This window comes from Dermacentor albipictus, chromosome 1 (assembly GCF_038994185.2).
Source record: "Dermacentor albipictus isolate Rhodes 1998 colony chromosome 1, USDA_Dalb.pri_finalv2, whole genome shotgun sequence".
NCBI lineage: Eukaryota > Metazoa > Arthropoda > Arachnida > Ixodida > Ixodidae > Dermacentor > Dermacentor albipictus.
The window spans coordinates 354,127,366-354,140,693 of record NC_091821.1 but is presented as its reverse complement, the minus strand read 5'-3'; the positions used below and the strand labels follow the sequence as shown (position 1 = coordinate 354,140,693).

General features: G+C 50.0%; 2 protein-coding genes across 4 annotated transcripts in view; one reads left to right on the top strand and one right to left on the bottom strand.

Annotated features, from left to right (window-relative positions):
• The window catches only part of Gel (Gelsolin), a 112,489-nt gene that overhangs the window by 35,204 nt on the left and 63,957 nt on the right, over positions 1-13,328 (bottom strand). For all 3 annotated transcript variants that reach the window (XM_065452172.2, XM_065452173.2, XM_065452174.2), the window contains exon 5: positions 8,927-9,207. In XM_065452172.2, the coding sequence (XP_065308244.2) occupies positions 8,927-9,207 (281 nt within the window). The remainder of the gene's footprint in view (positions 1-8,926; positions 9,208-13,328) is intronic.
• Positions 560-1,841, top strand: LOC139054591 (uncharacterized). Its single transcript, XM_070531815.1, has one exon. It carries the CDS (start codon positions 984-986, stop codon positions 1,839-1,841), a length of 858 nt encoding a protein of 285 aa, XP_070387916.1. The 5' UTR covers positions 560-983.

Here is a 13,328-nt window from a genome sequence, read left to right as displayed (position 1 = left end):
CTCTGGAGCGCTCTCGCGAGCGGCGTTGTCTTCGGCTGGTTGAAAGAGGGTGCGCGCCCTGCGTTCGGCTGGTTCTTCTCGATTGCTCTCTATCTTGGAGCGCTCTGAGGCGCTCCGAGCGCTGTCGTCGGAGCAGTCATCGAAATTGAAACGTCATCGCAGCGCCGCGTCGCTGCTGTTGGCGACGGCCCACCGTAACCTTGGCAACCTAGGCCACTGCATGCTGGCGTCTCGACGAACGCTCGTCCCGCCGGCACGTCCGCCGGTTTTTCCGGCAGCGCCGGGAGCTTTGGATAGGCGAATCATCGGACGTTGGCAGTAGTCACGTGGCTTCGCATCAGCAATTTCTTCCTCCGAGAGCGAGTTGCACGTTCGGCTTGCGCGCTTGTCCGCTACCTCTGAGTTCGGGAAACGACCGATCTACCCGACTCTGCTTCGGGGCATACAGGCGACCAGTCGAAGATACCATTAGAAATGTGCGATGTGCGAAGTGTGTGGGCTGTATCTGCCCATTATGTCCCCACCGATCATCGGCTCAGAAGGCGCTGAAGGGTCTGTAGCGGCGCGGCGATGGAGCTGCGCACCACCCCCGCAGCCATAAACAACTCCGCGGGGCGTCCCGCGGGCCTCCCGTAAGCGGACCTTCGCGAGTGTTGGACACCAGGCACACGGACACATGATCCGACTCACTGTGCCGAACGTCGTGCGCGAGCTCCCTTTTCTTGTTACTGTGTTTACTGCCTTCCTTTCGCATTAGGTCCCTGCACCGCACTTCTCTATGCTCCTTTTCCCTCTTTTCTCCTCTCGCTCTCTAAAGCCCTCGCCACTTCCGGCGCGCTGCGCGCGCCCGCTCAATTCTCTCTTTTGACAGAATAAACTAGACCTTGTTACCGAAAAGACGTGTGTCCGTCTCGTTTACCACGGCTCTACAAAGTGGTGACCCGTAGTTTTCTTCGCGGCACTGCCGAAGTTATTGTGGAGCCATGCACAGCAACGAGATGCAACCAGACACTGAACTTACGGGCACGACCGAGCAACAAGACGTCTCTGCAGTTTCCATCCGACTCCCACCATACTGGGACCGCAACCCTGCAGTTTGGTTTCTTCAAGCGGAATCGCAATTTATTCTCTCTGGCGTTCGCACGGAACAACGCAAGTACCACCTAGTTGTTTCGGCACTGTCGCCTACTGCTGCAGAAGAAGTTGCCGACCTGCTTTCTGGACCGCCTCCCGCCACTCCATACAGCGATCTTAAGGCTGCCCTTCTCGAGCGCACAACAACATCGCAGCGAGCCCGCATGCAACAGTTGCTCTCCGCAGAGGACTTGGGAGACCGTCGGCCAAGCCAGCTCCTTCGCCGTATGCGACAGCTCATGAGCGGCAACACAACAGTAAACGATGACCGCCTCCTGCGGGAACTCTTCATGCAGCGCCTTCCAGTAAACGTTCAGATGGTACTCGCTACAGCCACGGTGATGGACCTCAACAGCCTGGCCAGCTTGGCGGACAAAGTCATGGAGGTGGTGACGCCAGCGGTGTGCAACGTAACATCATCCAGCACCACCGCGAGTTCAGCGCCACAAACATCATCCTCCGCCGATTCTCCCATCGACGTGCTCTGCAATCGCCTTGAACAATTAGTGTGTGCTGCGGAGCGTCATCGCACTTCACCCCGTCACGGAAGGTACCGCAGCTCGAGTAGATCACGGCGTCCAAGAGAAGAACGCTCCCGGTCTCAAACGCCACCACGGGTATGCTTTTATCACCGCCGCTTCGGGCAGGAGGCGCGCCACTGCCTCCGTCCTTGTGCATGGCAGGGAAACCAGCTGGCCGACCTTTAATGGCGACAACCGGTCAGGGCCAAAGCAAAAGTCGCCTATTTCATGTCATGGACAGAACCACAGGCCAGCAATACCTGGTGGACACCGGGGCGGAGGTCAGCATTATTCCCGCGCAACGTTCCGACCGAACTACACCACCGACCTCCTATCTTCAAGCTGTCAACGGTAGCAGGATACCTGTTTACAAGTCGCGGTCCCTCACCCTGAATCTTGGCCTGCGCCGCGTGTTCCGCTGGGTTTTCCTCGTCGCTGATGTTCGCCGTGCTCTTATTGGCGCTGATTTCCTGGACCACCATGGACTGCTCGTCGATGTGAAACGCCAACGCCTGCTGGACACTGCTACCTTGCTGTCTGTTCATGGCGTCGTTTCCTCTGACTCGCCTATAGTCGCCCCAACCTCAACAATTGCTGGTGATCCTTTTACTTGCCTCCTTCAACAGTTCCCCAACCTCACGCGACCACCAGACTGGACAAAGCCCGTACAACATGATGTACGTCATCACATCATAACAACTGGTCCACCTGTATTTGCTCGCCCACGACGACTCGCCCCGGACAAACTCAAAATCGCCAAAGCAGAGTTCGAACATATGTTAGAACTTGGAATCGTACGACCATCGTCCAGCAGCTGGGCGTCCCCGCTCCATTTGGTCCCCAAGAAATCAGGTGACTGGAGGCCGTGTGGGGACTACCGATCCCTGAACGCAAAAACCATTCCGGATCGGTACCCACTGCCTAACATCCAAGATTTCACGTCGGCACTGGATGGCACTACAGTGTTTTCCAAAATTGACCTGGTGCGAGCCTTTCACCAAATTCCTGTCGCACAAGAAGACATTCCAAAAACAGCAATTACTACCCCATTTGGCCTCTTTGAATTTTTGAGAATGCCTTTCGGTCTCCGAAATGCTGCACAGACATCACAGCGGTTCATCGACACAGTCACACGTGGTCTGCCGTTCGTTTTCGCCTACGTTGACGACTTGCTTGTGGCAAGCTCATCCCACGAAGAGCACCTCCAACATCTCCATCAGCTCTTTGAGCGCCTATCAGCAAATGGTATCGTCGTCAACACTGCCAAGAGCGAGTTCGGTGTACCATCACTTGATTTTCTCGGCCATCGCTTGGATAACAACGGCATCCGCCCTCTTCCCCACAAAGTGCAAGCCATCATGGAGTTCCCCAAGCCAGCTTCAATCACTAAGCTGCGCCAGTTTCTAGGCCTGGTAAACTTTTACCGCCGATTCAGTAGAAACTGTGCTATGCTGCTGGAACCCCTCGAGCGTTTGCTCTGCGGCAAACAATCGTCAACCGCACTGCCCTGGGACAGCACAACAGATGAAGCTTTCAATTCTATCAAGCACGCTTTGGCCGATGCCACACTGCTAGCTCATCCCAACCCCAACTATCCTTTATCGCTCATGACGGATGCCTCCAGTTCTGCGGTCGGAGCGGTACTGCAACAAAAAGTAAACGGTGGGTGGCAGCCCCTTGCCTTTTTCTCCAAACGCATGACCCCCGCACAAACACGCTACAGTGTTTTCGGCCGTGAGTTGCTCGCCATGTTTCTCGCCGTGAGGCATTTCCGACACCTACTTGAAGGCCGCTCTTTCACTATCTTCACTGACCACAAGCCTCTCACCTACTCAATCGGCCGCTCTGAATCATTATACACTCCACGTGAGGTGCGCCAGCTCGCTTTCATCTCAGAGTTTTCAACTGACATACGCCACGTCAGCGGCGTTGACAACTCACCAGCTGACGCCCTCAGTCGCGTGGATGCTATCACGCGCAGTCACTCCAAGAGCTCTATCTCAACATCATTTCCTTTCAACCTCCGAGAATTGGCTACAGAACAAGCTAGTGATTCTGAGCTCCGTCACCTACGTGACGCGTCAACATCTCTTCAGCTTGAATTAGTTACCTTTGAAGATGTGCCAATTGTTTGCGACACCTCCACGGGCACACCTCGGCCTTACCTAACCACCTCATTCCGCAAACAAATATTTGACTCATATCACACTCTTGCACACCCAGGCATTCGCGCATCCCAAAAGCTTGTCTCATCACGCTTCGTCTGGCCGGGCATGAACGCAGATATCAGAGACTGGGTCCGCTCGTGCGCACCTTGTCAGCGCGCGAAAGTTCAGCGGTACCCTGTCCCCCCCACAAAGCCTTTCTTGCAACCCGACGAACGTTTCTCCGTTGTGCACGTCGACATTGTCGGCCCGCTACCCCCATGCCAAGGCTATCGCTATCTTCTGACATGTGTCGACCGCTTTACACGCTGGCCCGAAGCGACACCTATCCCCGACATGTCTGCAGCTACTGTCGCCGCAGCTTTTGTTTCCGTTTGGGTATCCCGATTTGGCTGCCCAACGAAAGTTGTCACTGATCGAGGCCGGCAATTCGAATCGTCCCTTTTCACGGAGCTACTTCAACTTCTCGGAACAGCACGCTTGCGAACTGCCTCCTACCACCCTCAAACAAATGGCCTCGTCGAGAGATTTCATCGCCATCTCAAGGCAGCACTCACAGCGCACGGCTGCCCAAACAAGTGGGTTGACAGACTTCCGCTCACGCTTCTCGGAATTCGATCTGCCTTCAAAGAGGACCTCTCCTGCGCTACTGCGGAGCTTGTTTACGGCACCTCGCTTCGCCTGCCAGCCGACTTCTTCGAAGAAAACACCTTCACCTCCTCTCTAACAGCAAGCGAGTACGTCGACCAGCTTCGCGATGTGTTCCGAAACCTCCGTCCGCAGCCTACGCGTTTTAACAAACCCCGTGCAGTGTACATCACTTCGGACTTGCAGACAGCCACACATGTTTTTGTGCGTTACGGCCCTGTGCGCGGCTCGCTGCAGCCCCACTACCTCGGGCCATTCCCCGTTTTAGAACGTTTTCCTTCTAACTTCGTCGTCGACGTAAATGGGAAACGAGATACAATCGCGCTTGAGCGACTCAAGCCAGCATTCAGCGAGGCACCCGCGCTTAATTATCTCGCCTCCCCGGAACATGCGGACTCCGCCTTGCAAGTGCGCGGTTCGTCACCTCTTCGTCGCGTTCACTGGGCTGCCACTTGTGCATTGTGAGCATCGTTCGTCGCTTCAGCTTCCTCTCTAAGGGGGGAGCAATCTGTAGCGGCGCGGCGATGGAGCTGCGCACCACCCCCGCAGCCATAAACAACTCCGCGGGGCGTCCCGCGGGCCTCCCGTAAGCGGACCTTCGCGAGTGTTGGACACCAGGCACACGGACACATGATCCGACTCACTGTGCCGAACGTCGTGCGCGAGCTCCCTTTTCTTGTTACTGTGTTTACTGCCTTCCTTTCGCATTAGGTCCCTGCACCGCACTTCTCTATGCTCCTTTTCCCTCTTTTCTCCTCTCGCTCTCTAAAGCCCTCGCCACTTCCGGCGCGCTGCGCGCGCCCGCTCAATTCTCTCTTTTGACAGAATAAACTAGACCTTGTTACCGAAAAGACGTGTGTCCGTCTCGTTTACCACGGCTCTACAGGTCTTTCGTGCTTTCTGAGAACGTCTGACTTGTGCGAGCGCCTGTGACTTTGTAGTGCTGTTCGTCCAGGCCTCTCTACCCCCATCTCTCTCTTTCTCTTCCTTTCTATTCTCCTTCTCCCTTCTTTCAGCGCAGGGTAGCCAGCCGGAAACATGGTTTTGGCTTCTTCTTGGCCAGGAACATTAGCCAACCGGACTCTTGACTGGTTAACATCCCTGCCTCCTTCATATATATATATATATATATATATATATATATATATATATATATATATATATATATATATATATATGTGTGTGTGTGTGTGTGTGTGTGTGTGTGTGTGTGTGTGTGCGTGTGTGTGTGTGTGTGTGCTGTCGTGCTATGTACATCATGGATTACCAACTAGCCCGGTTGAGTGATGTGACGTGATGTATTAAATTTCACACGAAGGTTTGAAGAACTGAAAGGGTTGATGGAGATGGGAATTTACCCCGGAAAATTAAAACATATTGAAGAAATGTCGACAAAGGACCTGAGAATATCACAGGCTACTCGAAGGAAATGTGAATCCAGACTTCGTTTATGTGAGCAAAACTGGTCACACAAGCACCCATTCGTAGATGTAGATGTATATGTAAATCCTTGTGATATACTGGTCCGTAGTCTACCGATTCCCTGCACGGGTCTCCTTTTCCGCTTCTCCATCTTCTCTTCGTTCTCTGCGTGACATGTTGTAGGGTCACTCTCTGGGAATAAATGCGCTGAAACACTGTCCAGTGAGGCAGTCAGCTTATTTAACGTGAAAAAAAAAATGTTCCGGCCGTCTCTAACGCAACTTTGAAGCCGAGCACGTCTTCTCTGTGAATGAGGTTCCCGTAGCGCAAACGCTGCCCTTTATAAGATTCCCATAGCATTATGTTTGGCTGTAAATAACATACTACGTAATATGCAAGCCCCGATTTGATTGATGCTCCATATTCTTTCTCCCACGTGTATCTCGCAAAACTTTAACACGAGGCACAGCGAATTCTGCACTAACGCCTTTGCATATTTCTGTGATCACATGCTCAATTACATTTAATTTTCATGAGTGTGACACTGGCTCGCCTCGAAGTATGCAGACTCTTGCGACATGGACTTAAGCCCTTCAACGAGGTAATATGCAAATCGTGGTTGGCGACGGTGACCTGAAACTAACCCGTAAAGAATAGGTGAATTTACAAGTTGAAACTCTGCTTCTATTGTTCTTGCATGAACTTTTTAGGAACCACTCCCTTCTTTTTTTTCCGCTGTGATACAGCCTCTCGCAAGTCCCTGGGATGTCCGATTTCATATATGCAACTTTGATCCGAGACAACACAGCGTTGGTAGCACACTTTTATCCGTTCTTCTAATATGAAATGTTTTTTTTCTTTTTTCTCTCTCTCTCTCTCCATCACCTTTCCGCTGACACATTTTCGCCAAATACGGCGGATGCAATTGAGCTACGTTGTAATCTCTACGCTGCACTGAGCAACAGTGCTACAGTCGGTGTTTCCGTGCTCTATAGCTTCGTGCGCTTCATCGACCACATGCGCAGATTTCACGCTCGACCATGCAAGAAAATGGGCCAATGACAGGCCCGCACACGTAGACTCAGTATTGAGAGACGCGATGCCTCGTTAAGCGTAAGCAAACTTTTTGTTTCTTTTGCCCGAGCGCCGGCGTGTAAATGTTCCTAAATCGAGTCGGAACGAGATGGTTGGATGGGTCTTCAGCCTCTTCCAACAATGTCGGCAAAGTTGATTGATTGATTGATTGATTTTCATTGCGCATTTAGGTCTATGTACACGAGCGCTTATTTGCATGCTGCCACTATCAGCATACTGTCACTGCGGCCAGCAGTCGAACCCGCGTCCTCGCGCTCACCGGCTAAAGGCTTTAATTCCACGGGGGGGGGGGGCATACCGGTAGTGTCAAAGGTTGTGCCCGTCGTCTGCTCTCCCCTGCGGCCTTCTACAGCCCATCGCTGCCGAAGATGAAGGTTTCATTCCTGACCGAGGTGACAGCGTTACGGCGGAAGTGACCTATCGCAAACGTTTACGGCGCTCGAATTTCGACACCAAGATGCCCATATTAGGCAGGTACGCGGCACTGTCGCCCCTGACTCCGACCGTCTTCCTACGCAGAAACCACCGGCAGCTTGCAGCACTGCTTCGCCGCACACAAGATGTAGTCCATCAGCACTAAATCAATTTCCACATTATTTGCGCTATTTTGGTGTTTTCTGACTGACACAGCCCCTGAAACAAATGATAGTAAACAAACTATGCACACTTGCGACAGAAGACAGGATATCTCAAAGAAATCGACCCGGGGCGACGTGGAGGTCCAGTGACCGGAAGCGTGCTTATCCGTTTGAATCAATAACGAGGAGTGAAAAATTTATGACAAAGCATGTGTCTACAAACCCACCGCGGTGGCTTAGCGGCTATGGTGTTGCGCTGCTAATCACGCGAGGTCGCGGGATCAAATCCCGGCCGCATATCGACGGGGGTTAAATGCAAACACCTTCGTGTCCGATGCATTGGGGGCACCTTAAAACCTGGTAGTCAAAATTAATCATCAGTCCGTCACTACGGCCTGTCTCATAACCAAATCATGGTTTTAGCACGTGAAACCCTGAATTCCATTCAATTCACGTGTCTGCATGGTTGCGGTGCCCAATCAGTGGTCAACATGCGCACCTCTTTCTTATTTGTCGGGTATATTCGCAATGTTTTGCCTGACAGGCGTGAAAACCTTGGGCGGTCGTACAAGAAAGGTAGTTGCAACGAGTGCCGCGCTAATTGGGAAGCTAAGAAACCCTGGGCGCAGCTGTTTGTGCCATTGTTATCGCGCTGCTTTTGTTTAGTTCTCCCCAGGCTTATACTGAACCGCGCAAGTCGCTCTCAGCCAGAACAGCCCGGCAGTCGCGCAGCTGTTTACATAAGGTTGGTTTGCATTAACGTTCTTGGAATTTGCCGTTGCATGGCGTGATACGGTTGTTTGTAACGAATGGAATAGGCATTGCATTCCATGAAATACGGGTGGAATGGAGTGGGAGAGGGGGGGGGTCACTTGTTACTCGTTAGTAAACTATATGTAAATGTAGTCCTTAGTTTACACCCCTCCACCCATTCCTTTTCAATAGGCATTTCTCTTCTCGGTTGTTGACGTGCAACTGGCATGCGATTGTGCAGCCTTTAAATTACTCACGAGACACGTATCGAAGCTATCGGACATGTTAATCAATTATTTGTCGCGCGGTTCTCAACTGTACAGACGTGAAAGTAGCACATAACGATTGAAATCTTAAAATTCAACACGATATAATCGGCAGACACGCCTGTTAAAAACGGCAGTACCAACTGACAGAAACAATCAATATTCATGTATGATTGAATATATGTTACACGCAGGTTCAGCGCCCGCTGGGGTACTGAGTTGCGGACTGATGGTCAAACGAAGCGGAAGCAGCACTAGCAGGTCCTCGCTGGACGCACTTCCGGTACGTCCAACATACCCGCCCAGCACAACGCAAATAGAACTGCAGCGAGCGGACAGCGTACCGAGTATGCCGATCTTGCTTCGGCCGCCGTGGACATCGTCGCGTATTCCCGTGGCCACCTGTATGGCCTTGACCCGCTCATGACCGCCGCTTCGGTGACCCACGAAGACGTACACGTTGTCGCGGCAGTCGAGCACGAAGCAGTCGCCGTGGTTCAGCGAGCTGGCCTCCAGAGGCACCTGACTCACGCGGATGTTGCGGCGCCCTTTGACCTGGAAGAGCCGCTTCTGCACCGTCTTGTCCACGGTCTGCAGGCCGGACTCAATGCCGCCTTCCAGGTACCTGCGAGTGGCACGCGGTCTGTTCAGCGAAAGACATATGCACGTCTAAGGCGTCTCATGACGTGTCTACCGCATCTTCTCTTTCTCGTTATGGCTGGCACTGTAAATGGGGGACGAATAAAGGTAAGGCATGCAGGCTAACCAGTGAAGATCTCGGTTGACTCGGTTGAACTGGGCCATTAGAACAATAAGGATGGAGGAGTAAACGTAAATAAAAACGAAATAAAGGAATTGCAAAACTACAAAGACGTATACTGGCGGGCAACTTCCTGTGGAAATGAATGGAAAGTCACGGGTGCAAAGCGCGCTCAAGTAACAGCGCTTCTGAAAGAAGTCCCACATTTTCGTTAGCGTTAGCTCGGGAATATAGGAAACGTAATCGCATTATTTGGCACAGCGAAATAAGGAAAAAAAAACACTACTTAGTGCTAAACTGGACTTATATTTATGTTTTTTTTTTTCCTCGGCGTCTGATCAAATACGATAGCGCTTCAGGTGGAAGCTACGCTGATTCCGTTTATGTTCCAAGAAAACAAGATCACTTTAAAACGCTGCCGGACTATGTGGCGCGGTAGCGCATGTGAAAGAAGCTCTGCCGCCGTGGCTTTCCCTTCACTGCCACAGAAAGTTGTCCACCGCTACAGAGGCAACAACGATCGTCACAGCCGCTTATCTTGGCAGTGACGGTTGGACTATGAGCGAAAGAAACCGTCCCGGCTGGATCGTGCGTCGGAAGTAACGAAAACATAGCGCGAGAAATGCGAACAAGAAGTGCAGAATCCCAGTGGTTATCCTAGAACACAAGTGGCGAAACGGTTCATTTCTGGCAAATAAGCTGCGCGCGCCTGTTCTCCTTTTGTTCCTTGCTTCAAGAGTTTTCGTGTGCCGGATGTTCCCGGACTTTCTCTTCCGGGAAAGTCGATTGTATATACGAACAAGACCAGTCAGACCTGTTGAAGAAGAGCGTCGGCATTCAGCCCCTCCCTGTCAGATCGCACCTGGTTACACTTATTGGCTACATCCTTTTTGTTCTTCTGGGAATGTCGGCCTTTCTTGCCGGTTTAGCTTTCTTGTTTCGAATGCGCTGTCGCGATAGTTCTTGAATACGACGCTGGAACACACTCACGCGCGCGCACGTGCACGTGCGCATACAGGGTGTCCCACGTAACTCGATCCCAACTTTAATAAATATGCAAATGCCACGTAGCTGGACAGAACCAAAGTAATGCTCTTTGCCGTCGCTAGGAGATACTGAGATTATTTTTATTGTTCTTGCATTTCGCCTAATGATATGATTAGCATTAATAAATTAATTACATATTCATAAATAATTACTTACTTAATTAAATTCTTGAATATTGTAATTAGATTAAATGTGTCAATGGGAAAATTGTAGAGCAGCATGAAAAATTCCCGATACAGCTTTCTGTTGCTCAACACGTGCTACATAAAACTGTTTTTCCAATCACGAGAGAAGCCCGCCAATACACAAAAAATCGCCGCGCGACTGGCCGGTCGAGGCACAATTTGCCTGACATGAAATGACTATGCACACGAATCTTCTCGCAGATTTTATCTTGAAACATGGCGTATTTTTCGAAATACATTCAATAAGCGCTTTGCCGTCGGTGTAAACTAGCGTATTGTTCGTGACGTTCCTGTATATGTGTGTGGCTAGCAAATTATTTGATACCTCTCGGGCACTCAGGAATACATTTGTTCAGTGCTTGATCTATGTTGTGCACGCATTTTTAAGGACGAACATTTAGCATGTATCCGAGACCATTGCTGGTGGATTTCAGTGGATTTTTACTGCTGTTGTGGCGAAAAACTCGCAATAATAAATGTCAACACTCAGCAGTACTCTTCACGCACTTTCATTAGCACACATTTTTTTTTCTATTTCTACCGCTGTCTCCTATTCGCACTCCCATTGTGCAGGCAAGCACCACGCTCGGCTGACTTCCCCGCCTCGAGAGCACATAGAACCAATCTGCCCAGTAGGTGGCAGGTGTCGATACCCTTCCGTACCCTTCCGGTACCCTTCTGCAGCAAGCTTGCTGCGGTAAAGCTAGGGAAACTAGGGAGCATATTTTATTAGAATGTGAAGACGTCTACCCAGCGGTCGATTTAGGCACCACTGGCCTCCTTGAAGCACTTGGATTCAGGAAGAGAAGTGGAAAAGTAAACATGTCCGCAATAGGGATTAGTAAGAGGCGATTGGAGGATTGGTGGAATAAAAATAAAAGTAGGGAATCAACAAAAATGGGAGATGTACAAAAGCACAGTTCGCAATAGGGGGTGATAAAATTTGGTTGTGGGAGTTCGCAGTGGTTTTTTTTTTCTTTTTTATTGTTTAACCTAGGTAGGACATTAGGCAGTATAATAGCAATAGCTTGGTGGCGCAACCCAAAGCCACGTTCTAAAGGGGACGCTCATAACATCCATCCATCCTTAATATTACGTAACATATAAACTCTGAAGTTAAGGCATGCACCCCGGGTCCTTTCTTTTGTGTTGTTGAGTCAGCCTGCGCATTACAGCGTGCCAGCACGATGGCGACTCATATGAATTTTAAGTCGGCGCATGGGACCTAGTACGTCTGTCTAGTATATGTTTTACGAGGCACTGACGCAATCGGATGTGGTTACTGCCATGACACCGCACGCGTTATCTCAGACACTTGATTCGTCTTCTTGTGAGCGATGACTACTGCATCCTATTAGAGCAATCTGGCCCCAACGCTATCAATTTTAACTGTATTATTATTTGGCGCATGTCCGTTATAGCCATAGGTCTACCGTCTGCATAAGTTCACTGAAGCGTTCAGAAGGTTACGGTTCTGGGTGGCAACCATAACGCAGTCTTTTTGTTTTTTCGTAATGCGTTAGCATTATAAGTGTCAAAGTGGAAAAAGGTCTATGTTGAAGTCGGTCGCGTGTTGACGCGGAGAGGGGATGGGAAAGCTTAGAAGGGTATATATATATATATATATATATATATATATATATATATATATATATATATATATATATATATATATATATATATATATATAGTTTTTTCATCCATTATATATATGCATACAGTGCAACTCACAGTGGTCTGCTCCGGACCCCCGTCAGCTGCACTTCGCTCCTCGAAGAAGCAGGACGTGTGTCGAGTGAGCTCCTAAACAACACTTTGCAATGTGTTGAACGCAGTTTATATCATGGCGTCAGAACCTCAAAGAGGTGCTACATAATTCTCAAGCATTTATCTCGCATTCACTGCCAAAGCCCCACTAAGTTGTTATGGAGGGCTAAATTTGTCGACGTTTGTCAACGCTTTCTATGCAGTGATTCAGTCGCGCATTATCTCCTTCTCGATAGCTTTCTTTTTTTGCCCTTTTAGCTCCTTGTTGTGTGCGCTTTTCGTTACCTTTAGTACAGCCAATGCCCTTCTTGGGTATGAGCCATGTGTTGAAGCCACAACCGCAGCATCCAACAGTTGGGTGCAAGCGGAACATGAATAAGTGATGTGCGGCCTCGAAAAGTGCGAGCCGTTTTGCGCTTTGCCCACTTTGCAGGACATGGAGACTTTGGGTCGGGGTAGCCCTTACACCAGCCATCACTTGTACCTGGGGCTGAAGACAATGCGATGAAGAGAATTTCCAGTGTACGAAGTGCTCCGCCATTGCGTCTGCCACTAGCGGGTGCCCGTCATCTACATTGTACATGTGCCCTTAATTGGAAAAGAGACAGTCCGCAAGAATGCTCTAGAGATATGAATTTGAAAACTGACCAACTTGAAGACTATGAACGAAGGCTCATGGACAATGCATTTCAGGAGTTGCTGTTGCAGCATCTACATTAAGCCAGCTTGCATGCTTATACGTAATTTCATTCTCACATTACCCAGGGTGGCAAGCCAGGCAAAAGAAGAAAAAAAAGCATAATAGTGATGTTAAAGAGAACTTGCAACAACACTCCTCGAACACGGTTATTAAACCATGTTTTGTTCATCATGCTGTTCTTCAGTTCAGTTTTTTCACGTACATAGGTATACGATAATAATGCGTATTGGTTCTTTAGCGGTATTTTCTATCGCAAGTGCATGCACTGCATTGTTAGGAACTCCTTC

Coding starts and splice junctions, on each gene's coding strand:
- LOC139054591 (XM_070531815.1), top strand. CDS start 984: ATGCACAGCAACGAGATGCAACCAGACACTGAACTTACGGGCACGACC.